Consider the following 12,373-nt stretch of genomic DNA (forward strand, 5'->3'; position numbering starts at 1 on the left):
GCGACAAATCTATCTACATGTATTGGAAAATGTCCACATGACGTCAGAGCCTGGTTGTCGGCGCCATTTTATCACCACATAACCTAAGTTTTCAACCCTACACCTCATGAATATATTTTTTTACCTTCAACTGCATGACTGGGGTTCGAACGCAACTCACGCTTTTCTTGATCATAAAATCGGCCCTATGCTGATGAACAGACTCTCATACATGGTTTTATCGTTTTTTCATAAGGAAGAGAATACTGTGTGATAAATCTGATATTGTTTACATTTAGCGAATGAAAAACCTATTTGAATACTTTAAGCGCGAAAAATCAGCAAAAGGCTCATTTTTTACATGGAAATTTGTAATTTTTCAACTGTTCAACCGCACTCAAAATTTTAAGCGATGATTTGAAGGGGAGACATCAGATTATTAAAAACTAATTATTGTCGGTTTATGCACTTTGAAAAAGTATATTTATTTGGGCCATTGAAAATTGCGAAAATTCAAAAACCAAAAATTGTGTTTCCAGAGTTTCTTTTGGCATAAATTCGTATAAAAAGTTAAACTAACTTGAAAAGACGAAATACTGTACGAGAATTTAATCAATTGCCGCACAATCGCGCATGGCTCGGCGGTACTTAACGCAATGTCTATGGCTTTTGCGATCTTCTTCGTCGTCAGAAGGAATATCCGGTGCTTCAATACCCTCTCTTTCTTGCAGTGTATCGACAACCTCTGCTACCTCTTATCTGTATAATTTTTTAAAATGGTTATTCTTTATTCCAATCCTTAAATAATATGTTTGAATATTATACTCAGATTACGTAATAATGTATACAATATGTTGATTTTAATACAAAATATGAAATTAACTTACCGCCACAAAAGTTGAACGTAAACTGAGGACAGTTTGTACACACCCCACGCACGGTTTTAGACCACACTGCGTGACAGCCTGACACTACTCACAGACCTTCATTTGTTCAAATTATGGTTCTGATCAGGAGTCGATAATATCGCTCGCTACTTCAGGAGCGTAGTTCAAATTTCGCGTGGGGTGCATTCGCACCCCACTCATGAGTTGTAGGGTTAATTTTAATGGAGGCAAGTTGTGATTTTTGGGGTTTCAAATTACTCATGTCACATAAGGTAATGAAACATAATCAATAATATATCTGTTCTGCTATCCACACGCGAAAAAACACTGTCAGCTGTCAGTCTGGTTGCATTAGTTTGACTTTTTTCCACCAGATGAGGCATTGCAATGTGACAATCCCAATACCATGCATATATATTTTATCTGGAATCTCAGGGCGTCTCTAATCCGTGTTATATTTCTATTTGCATTTTTATTCTAGGTGCTAAAACGCCTGACCACTTCTTCTGACCTTGTGGAGACTGTTATGTTTCGGTGCGTCACACGAAACAACTCTCTTATACTATTTTAACGATTTATCATAAACTTAGATACCTAGGAACCGACTATTTTTATATCATTATAACGGCGTGTAGGCACATGACGGAAATAATATTCGAAGACGATCAGATAGTAATAGTACCTGCCACAAATTGGTAACATGTAGTCACCGCGTAACTTTTATGTGCAGTATCTCCTCGTCTAACTCATGCTAATTAAAAACTGAATGATTAGCGAGCTAATTAGCTGTGACGGTAAAATTGTTTTTCAATCAACCTCTCCATGTGTAAAAGCAACAGGTAATAAAATCGCTACCTTCAAAACGCACATACTGTGATTATTTATCCTTTCTTGCTTAGTTGTTTATATTGTATGCTTTACCTTCAAATTAATCCAACCACAGTTGTCCAAAGAATGCGGTTCAATTCTACAGAAATTAATTTTACCACGTAAATGGTCTGCAGAATATCTTCTTCGGAAATATTTTCCTGCCGAAAGAAATTCGACATTCAAATCAGAAATAATCCTGTATAAATTATTCTGTAGGATAATTTTTCTACAGAACATTTTTCTACAGAATATACCTAGTTCTACAGACAAATTGTTCCGTAGAATATTATTGTACAGAATATCTCTCCACAGAATATTTTTCTGCCTAAATTTTTTTACATAATATTTTCTATAGATTGTGTTTGACACAACATACATTTACAGTAATCATGGAATCATAAATTTAATTATCAATTTTATAATGTAATTTATTTTAAATTATTTGTGTTGAATTTATGTATGTGTTGAATATGCCTTGTGTGGAACGGATATTGTGTTGGACGTATGAAACCAGAAAACTACTCTGTACAAAAATATTCTGTAGAAACGAGGCTGTAGAACATTTACCCTGTAGAACTGATTTCTGTAAAATCGATCCTCCTCTGTCCAATAACACGTCTTTGAAAAAAAGCTGACGACTATTTGGTGTTGCAGGATGAAGAGAAGAAGGATTCCAGAAAATTTGACAAAATTGAAGAACTGCCTAGTGAATTCGAATGCTGTTTCTGTACTACTAAGGTATGCATATCCATCCGTATAGTTTACTCATTGCCAGTATACTTACAAAACAAAACGTAATTCAATCATTACAAGAATATTATGTTTTAGCTAATCGCAGGGATTACTAATTGGCCAAAAAGTGGGGTCGTAACTGTAATGGGTCATTTTCACCTATTTTCTGTTCGTCGGCAATTAGCCAGACACAAAAATAGATTGAAAAAATAACGAACTCTGCAGGTATCCTTGGCTTACTTTGCGTTATACGCGCCTACCGCTTCTCTTCGATTGTTTAATCACGTGATTATTTGATACAATTCAGTTTAAGTATAATCGTATAGCTTACAAGTATTATAACTAATAAGCCCGCCACAATATCGCTGAAATTTTTGTTATTTCACCGATTAATAAAAGAACAAATCTCGAAACAAGTAATGTACTATTGATTATATATTATACATATTCTAATTCGTTTTTACTTTCCATTTTACAGGCTTTCGTTGACTTCGCTCAGCTTTGTATAGTAGTCTATAAATACATGGTATTTTACTTCGCAGATTGCCGATTTGACCACACAATCGCCTTGATTTCTTCCATCTCAGAGGAAATTTGTGCAATGACATAATACTTTAGCTGTATAACAAGTCCGATAAATTATTAAGACACGTTTGCTACGTTTTTATGTCGTGGAGGATATGCTTAATCATATAAAATCCAGTCCATTAACGGCATGGCATAGTTTCACATGTACCTCATAGTACCCTCAAGTAATTGTCTAGAACAACGAAACACGAGTTACGATGATCTGTATATTTACCTAAAAATATTTGTGGCAGCAATTTACACCTTTTAGCTCACCAATAGTTTAATTTAGTTTAGTTTACTATGGATCGTCTAATTTATTAGTTTAAAGGTTTTCGCTCGATTCTTAATAAGTTCATGTACATACATGTTTACATTTCGCGGATCTAATGGTACAAGGTCGTAAGCTTCACCTTATGACCTTTAACTGTTGAAAAAGACAAAAGAGTGTGTATTTTTGATATCGTATCTAGGCTTAAAACGTGAAAGTATCGTCAGAAACGTTGAAAGTGAACAAGTTTGATTAAGAGCAAAAGGTCGAATGTACTAGTAATACGACCTTCCGCTACTAATTCAATCATAAAAACCTATGTCCATTCCTTTCATAAGGTCATATCTACTAAAAAAAATTCTTTTTAAACTTTTTTGGGTTCGAGTATAAATTCATCAACTAAAAGCAAAAGGTTGTATATACTAACAGATACAATCTTTTGGTCCTGATGAAATTGAAAAAATAATCTACTACGGTAATTGCATAAGGGGGTAAAAAATTATTATTGTTATTCCTGTCATTCTGATAATTGACGATTTGGATAATCGACGTTCAGAAAATCTACATTCTCATTGTACAAATTTGTCAGTTTTAATTGTTTATGCGTTTCAGTAGTCTTTAGAACATTTGCAAAAGCAAAACAAAAAATTGGCGATCATGCCCTTCTGTTTTTGTCTTCGAGAATTTTTTTTATAAGATTTCTGAATTTTTGCATATTTCAATTTATCTATGCATTTCAATGATTGCTAGAACGATTGAAGAAAACAAAATGTTTGTTACGATCATCTGTTTTAATCTCTTTTTCATGTACTTAGTAACGGACAAAGGTCGTATCTGCCTTACGTACGACCCTTTGCGTTTATATTTTCAATCGTTTAATTTCGATTGAATTATGAGTCTTGATAATTTTCAGAGCGAATGGCGAAACCAAAAAAATTATACACCCTTTTGCCACTAAAATCAAATTCTCTGCGGTTACGACCTGATGTCATTAGATACGCGATGTATACATTATCTACATTAAATGAAATAGTATTGATTCTGAATGTAAAACGTGGCAATTTTCTAACATACGAATTGTTCTTCTGTCTTTCTAGGCGTATAAGGATTTTAGAGATGCTGAGAATCTCATGCCTTTGGCTACAAGTGATTTCCGGAATCCAGTTTGCCAGGAACTGAGAGCCCTGCGCGACAGCAATGCAGAATCAAACAGTTTCGGATACAATCAGAATTCACCAAATCAAGACAATTACTCGAATTCATGTTTTAAAAATAATAACGAGTCATGCAGCGCGGACAGCACGGATACCTTTGCCAGTTGCCACACACATTTTTTCAATTCTCAAGGTGACCTCACGGAGGAAGGTGATAGTAACTTGTACATAAACCCATTGGAAAGTACAGACAAGTGCAACAGCTGTCATCGTCAACAGTCCACTTCAACGAACACGACGAAGTCTACGACAACAGGCGTTCTGCTACACATATCCAATGTACAATCTTCCGAGCAGCCCGCGCAGACATTAAATCCACCGAATGAAGATGGCAAAGAAAATTTCAGCGATACCTCTGTACCTAAGCATAAGAAAACTCGGATTCAACAAGTAAGTATATGCATAACATTTTCAAGACACCAAAAATTTTCGAATTTACCGCATGTCACATGCAATGTGTGTGTTTTCGCCCAGGTTCTGACCTTAAACCTTACTACTTGTACGTGACGTTGAAAATATCTAGAGGTGCATTCCGAAATTAGGTGCCTGCACTAAAAACTCCCTAGGACAGAGGCAAAGCTACTCATGAACTCGGCAGCACAAAACAGATAAAAGTTTGCTGACAGCATTGGGAGCTAATATCGAAACGCACCCCAAATATCGAAGCAAGAGTGTGCTTGAATGATTTCACATTTCTTAAACTGAGATGATATTCCAGAACTTACATGTAATACTTACATTTGAACAAATCATGTTAGAGAAAGCCTGATATTGCATATTTCGTTGTCAGTATAGAGCCGCAAAGTACACTTGGGGGACAATGAATCTGAGGAGGCTAAATTTTTATACTAGGCAGTTATGTTGGCAACACAATAAAACCTACAGCGCCACAATCGGCCGAGAGAAAAACAAACTCAATCTCAATAAACATAACATAACCCATGACCGTCGAATCTAACCTTAGAATACGTGTCAATCCAACAAGTCATTATCCCCTCAGTATTCCAAGGTTAGATTCGACGGTCATGGGTTATGTTATGTTTATTGAGATTGAGTTTGTAGCGCTGTAGGTTTCTCTGTATTGCCAACATAACTGTCTAGTGTAAAAAATGAATCGTCTCAGTTTCATTGACCCCAAATGTACAGTAAACTTTCTTGTCTTGTATTCATGATTTGATACATGATTTGAAATGGCGGTCGGTCAAATATCCCAGTCACAAAATTACCCCGTACAAAATCCCTGCGGAACAAAATCTCCTATGACACCACCCGCCCCCCTCCCACTGCAGGAAATCACCCCTGACAAAATCTCCCCAATAAGATCTTCAGCACAAAACTCTCCCGGCGAAAATTCCGCCTGGATGAAATTTCTTTTCACAATTTCATTAACTATTCCTCCGCTCGAATATTATTATACATACATTTCTCATTCATTTATCCATTTATTGATACATTAAATAAAATTAATCGTACAAATGAGTTGATACATAAGATCTAGTACACATACAATTTGATTTAATATATATGATTTGATTAATGTAATGATTGATCTAATAAGCGCAGAAAAAATATTGCTAGACGGGAATTTTCTCCGGGGAAATTTTGTGCAGAAGGGATTTCTACTCGGGCGGTCATGTCCTGATCTTTTCAAGAGGGATTCTGTGCAGGGGGGTTATTTCCAGGGAGATTTTCTGTCCGGTCTATATCTCCGTGAACTAAATTTTGCCCGGCTACATTGTTCGGGTGAAAATCCCCTGAACAAAATTTCCCCACAGCTAAAATCTCTCCCAAAAAAATGTCTCCTTAGTAAAATCTCCATGATGATAAATTAAAAATAAATTAAATTAATAATTAATTAAAATAAACAAATTAATAAAAATAAATAAATAAATATACCCGGTGTTCGAAAAAACTTACGAAATTTAAATTTTTCTCGGGGGTAATTCATTCCGAGGGAGACTTAATCTGAGAGTCATTCGGACTGAGGAGTTTTTGTCCGAAGGGATTTTTTCCGGGGAAAATTTGTTCGGTAAATTCAGTCCGGGGAGAATCAATCCAGGGGATTTAGTCCTAGAACCGTTCTAGATATGAAACAAAGTGTACATAGGGAAACGAAGGAGCCGAAATTACATACAGAGAGGATACAGAGGGAAGGGAAACAATGCGAACGACAGCGCGCCGGTAGATAAACAACCGGAGTTACATATAATTTTTTGTGGAGTTTCACATGGAACCGTGCATGGCGTATGCCACACGTAGAGATATTATAAATAAATACAGTAAGCAAGTATGGCAATGGCACCAGGTATAGCCGATTTGCCCATAAAATGAAAGAGAAAATCGAGAGATGCTATGTATCATCTTCTACACAGTCCTGCGCACTGTGGGCAGTGTGTTACTGCGTAGAGGTCATGTTATCGCCCTCTTGCCCGCTCTCAATATAACATTTTTCAACAGCATAAGCATTTAATTACTTTTGAATATAACTAGCTAAGTTTTACAGTAACGTATGAAATTCTCTCGATTCTCTCTCACTTTCTATTTACACGAACTTTCCACTTATGCTTACCCCTGCAGATTTGCCACGCTATTTATAATATCTCTATAATGCCAGAAGCCTGCCTGACTTAGATAGCAACTGTCGCACCTCACACGATTCTACTAACAGATTAGCGTTTGCTGTCATAAATTGAGATTTGTAAAACGCGCTCTACGATTACACGATTTCGGAAAAGTGTTCAAAACTGTGATGGTAATGCTGCATCATCGAATCTAATAAATTTGAACATGATTAGTTTACAGTGAGTTGGATCGCAAATGGCTTCATTAAAATGGTAAAGTAGTCGAAGACTTCGATTCTTTGTGGATCCTGCATTACTTTAGCATACAAACACCGTCTCGATCTGAACTAAGTTAAAAACTGTCTCCAAAGATCTTCATCGCAGGAATTCACGCAGTTATCGAGATATTATGATTTTTTCCCAAATACTCGGGACTTAATTGCAAAACTGATATACTACAAGTAAGCTAGTGGCACGTATCTATTTTATGTCACTGAATTCTATTATGATCAGGCATAGGAAATACGTTAGATTGACTGACTTCCATCATCTTAAGCTTCAAAAAAATGATGAATTTCTTCTGCTCTTTGCTGCTCGTCTGAGATACTTTCGCCGAACGTTGATAAACATTTTCTGCTTGTCGAAGTTCCAACATCGTTTTCCTATTCGTCATTATTGCAGTAATTGCTTTCTTTGAATGCACTGCCATAAAATATTTTGCCATACACTAAAAACTCAGTTTTTGCGCGTCTCCCTCACGTTGCACCATATAAAATACAAATTCACATACTGCACCTAACTAGCTATGAACATGGTTTTAAGACAACACACACAACTCTTTTTGATTTTATTACACCTGTTTTAGTTACCGCTACTTCAATTTCTTTCATGTAAGAGGTTATTACCCAATGTAAATCTATGCCCTGATTCGATGGAGAATAGGTAGGTGTAATGAATTTATTAGCTTGTTTGCATCTGTTAAACTGATTTGGTTGTGCGGCCGGTATAAAAGTGCAATTATGCAATTCAAATATGGTGTCTCATGGAACAGGTTGGCAATAGTATCTGAAAGCTTTACCTGGTCACAAAAAAATCCAGTGAAATTAAACTAATTCATACCACTGATCTGCCTGTAGTATATCAAACATGCAATCGGCTGAAGAATATTTGAGCAAAAGTCAAGCGTTGTATATTTCCAACGAAGATAGATTGTGACGTTGCACCACCATGCACACGTCATGCGTCACAATTACGGTCTTATAGACAGGTCTGGGCACTCCAAGCCTCTTTCTATATAACGCAGCGTGACCGTCTTAAAGCCTGTGTTTTTCAACTTGTGCACCAAAGACCGGAGCGCTGCAATTTCCGAGGCCGGTGTGAAACAAAGAGAGGAATATAGGGCAGCCGTCTTTTTATCCGTTCGCTTGCGTGCTAAGGCCGTATTCGAAAACTGACTGACAGTACTGTCAGTAATCTTTTATCTCTTTTGCGCTGCCGAGTTCATGGACAGCTCTGTCTCTGTCCTAGGGAATTTTTAGTACTGGCAGTCAATTTACGAACATGGCCTAAGTAGGCCTCTCCCTCACTAGCGCTAGCGGCGAAAATTCACAACATCGGCTTCATTTTCGAGCACGGTTTTACAGCTGGAGTGCCCAGATCTGTGTATACGACCGTGGTCACAATAAACCCCGAACCTGCGTAGCGAAGCTGAATAGGGTCGAGAAGACACGAGAAAATCTGGCCTTGCTCGGCGCTACCGTGCGAGGAACGCCATTTGTACACGAAACACCATTGAGTGATAACAGTTTTTCGAAGACGACGTGGGTAGAAAAAGACGAGCGAGCGAAAGACAGCGACCCTCCACTGCAGTACTCAAGATTAGCCCACGGGCTCCGTTTCAGTTACACTCCTGCCAGAACTGCAACATCACTTGCATACCCACTCACATCTGCCTTTCTTCACGGGTCTGGCCTGTCCATGTTGGGGAACTGGCCTAGGGCACTCGAATTTGGGGTTCACGTTCGTCCCGTACACTTGCCGTACCGCCCAAGAAATAAGAGAGAAGGAGACGAAATACCGAAATTCAAAGTTGGGGCAGATTTCAGCCAAGAGTTAGTAGTACCGATTTTTGCCACTTATTACGCCCGTGTTCTTTGGTCGTTCAAATATTATGAAATATGTAGGACGGTATTCGCATCAGGTTGAGTAAAGTGAGATCGAGTTGTTCGCTGCCTATAAACAGGGATTTTATTTACGATACGTGAAATTATAAACAGAATGATAATATAACATATTTCGTTCCTATCCTATAAACAGGAATAGAAAGTAATACTCGTTCTCCATTTCTCTCCGGCCCTCTGCCTACCGTCCTTCCCCACTAAAAGTCGAGCGGGGTAGCAGTCGGTATGGCAGTGCAGGCTCTTACCATAAGCAGCCGTGAAGTGAACGGATTTCTCTTTTACAAATTGTGACGTGGATTTTTCTTGCTCACGGTTCACTCGGAGAAAATGACCGAGAACTTACCACGTGCACAATAATTTGGCGTCCATGATGTACCCTGGACCTAAAACAATATCGCGAAATTTGTTGGGCGCCTGGCGTGATCAACACGCCTTGAAATCGGTAATGCGATATAACGCGACCATATACTCGGTACCTCAGTACGGCGGAGAGGGGAGGGGTAATTTTTGGGTAGAGAGAGATACGAAACACGTACGTCAACACGTTATTTTGTCAAGTTAATATAAAATTCAAATAATATATTTCCAGCCAGCGGTAATACAAAACCAAAAAAATAATGCTTCAAAAGTCGCTCTTCGCGATTCCACATACCGAACAAGAGAAATAATCATCCAACAGTCGCTCTTCGTGATTCAAAATACCAAGCAATAAAAATAATAAATCGTAATTCGCTATTCGCGATTCATACTCAATTACTTAGAGTTAACAAACTAAAGAAAATAAGAATGACATACCAGAAAAGAAGAAAGAAAACGGGACTAAATCTAAACGGCCTCTTATGCCTTCTCACGCTAGTCGCGGTCTGAAAAAAATAAACGATAATTCAAAACTAAAGACAACGGGTGACTCGACGCGCTAGCCGCGACCGTCCTCTACCAACTACGGCGCTAATCGCCAACTTAATAATAAACGACTCGACAAAAATTAAACTGAAATCTCGATCGACGCACTAACCGCGATCGGTAACAAATCTAGAAAATTCCTTATGCCTACGGGCGCTAATCGCCACTTTACTATTAACCAATAATGCAAAACCCCAAACGAAAAAGGGGACTCGTCGCGCTGCCCGCGACCGTCCTCTACCAAAAAAAAACAATCTTGTTATCACGCATCCGAGCTCAACTTCCTCGGTGACGTCGGAACACGGTTCGCGAGTTCGAACGCTTCCCTTTTGACGACTCGCGACCTACTCGAGAAGTTATACTTTGTCGTACTGATTCGACGTGACCCAGTGTAACGGAATTTGGTTACACTCAAATTACCGTAGGTTTGCCGCGACTCAATCCCGGGACTCTACTCAACCTTCCCGGTCGCTTAACCGTGGCTCGACGTTAGTACGCGCAACTCAGGCTACGGTCACCAAACGAAATAATCGGCAAACGAATTTCAAGGATTTTTCGACACGCAAATTACAAACGGCTATCCTTTCTCGGACAAGCCCTCGCTCAATTACTCTCGAAATTCGATCGCTAGGATATCAGCAACGCTTACCGCTCCACATCCAGCTCACGAAGCTTCCCACTCCCTCATGTCGGTGTCCGTCCATCATGCCTCGCAACGCAACGAACGTTTTCGCGCAACAACTCAACCCCTTTAACTAATCAAACGCAACGTCACCTCCCTGATCAATCGCCAGAACTAGAGTGATCTCAGATGGCCGATCGGCCGCAACGCCGATTTCGTCACGCTAATCCTTCGTGACGTCATCACCCTAAGAATGCGCAACAATCGATGTGTCATCGATTTCGGAGATTGCGCAACTTGACGCGCACCTGTCGTCGCGACGCGGCGCGGCGCAGAACTTAACGCTAGATCGCGATGTCGTCTTCCGCGCAGCTCTACGGGGTCCTGGGGTTGGGCGGGGTGGTGCTCCCTCGTCGCTAGCTGGTCTCTCGCGGTTGCCTCGGTTGGGTTTAGGCGGGGTGAGCGGGGAGGCTGCGGCGCGCCGGCCGCCAGCGGGAATCGCGTCCGCCTTGGATTCCCGCGCTGCAGGGATCTGCGTTGTCTCCTCCTCCGCAGCCTCGGTATCCTTCCCGCGAGATCTCCGCGGTCTCGCCTTGCCTCGAAATATCTTCGGAGTCGGAGTTGGTCGCTGGCTTGTGGCCGGTGTACTCGAAAAAAAAATAAAAACAAAAGCCTGCAACATCTTATTCGTAATTCGCTATTTCGTCCCTGTCGAAGCCCGGATGCGTGACTCCAGTTCTGGCGCTCTCTATTATTATCTCGCGACTCGATCTCCGAAACCCTTATTCCTGGATTCCGCCCAAGATTCAGGGAGTATCTTGTAATGGGCATGTCTGTCTAAAATGCCACGTTACAAAATATATAAAATTAATAATGAATATATTTATAAAAATAATGAATCAGTAAGTATATAAAATTATTGAGTGCTGACCAGGTGTTGACAGCTATTTGGTTTACATATTTCCAACGACCGAAGAACACGAACGTAGTGAGTTAAGGAAATCGGTATGACTAACTTTACGCCAAAAACCGGCCCAAATTTGGCTGGCACGTACGCTTGAATTTCGTTCCGCAGAGTAAGGTAATATTTAGAGAGTTATGGACAAGTACCCCGGTAACCCCAGGTGCCATGCAAGGCTTTAGTCAGATGAGCTCACGGGAATTGAAATTTATACCGTAAGATGACTCTGAAAAATGCCTTCCCCCAGTGCTAGCGCTAGCTCGCGGTAGGCCCCGTGCAAGGCTTGAAAAGCGGGCCCCCTAGCAAAAATTTTCCGACTACTCAAATTTCAAAATAGAACTCTGCGAGATTTTTTGTTTGCAAAAATTAAAATAATATCTGCAAAATCTAACTTTCTGCCAATTTCATGTTTAATTGACACTGCAGCTAAGCTATTCAGCCTGCCTTGGCACATAGTGGAAAGCAAACAAGTTTCTATTAACTTAAGTTGTAAGAATTTCCTTTCTCCCAACGCGGAAGTTACGGATGATGTTAAAAAAATCCTTGAAGCCACGATAACGTTTGGATATATTTCATCAAAACCTTTGGTAATAATGTGCACTCATGAGTGCACTCGGGTTGGACAT

At 39.6% G+C, this 12,373-nt stretch overlaps 1 protein-coding gene across 10 annotated transcripts in view; it reads left to right on the forward strand.

Annotated features, from left to right (window-relative positions):
* Positions 1 to 12,373, forward strand: part of LOC107223796 (potassium voltage-gated channel subfamily B member 2) — a 114,010-nt gene that overhangs the window by 83,528 nt on the left and 18,109 nt on the right. For 9 of the 10 annotated variants that reach the window (XR_006902691.1, XR_006902692.1, XR_006902693.1 and 6 more), the window contains 2 exons: positions 2,391 to 2,474; positions 4,404 to 4,910. Coding sequence is in view for 5 of the 10 variants with exons in the window: in XM_046730662.1 (XP_046586618.1) it covers positions 2,391 to 2,474; positions 4,404 to 4,910 (591 nt within the window). In the remaining 5 variants the exon portion in view is untranslated. The remainder of the gene's footprint in view (positions 1 to 2,390; positions 2,475 to 4,403; positions 4,911 to 12,373) is intronic. The other variant, XM_046730660.1, reaches the window with a different exon arrangement.

This window comes from Neodiprion lecontei, chromosome 2 (genome assembly GCF_021901455.1).
Source record: "Neodiprion lecontei isolate iyNeoLeco1 chromosome 2, iyNeoLeco1.1, whole genome shotgun sequence".
NCBI classification, from domain to species: Eukaryota; Metazoa; Arthropoda; class Insecta; order Hymenoptera; family Diprionidae; genus Neodiprion; species Neodiprion lecontei.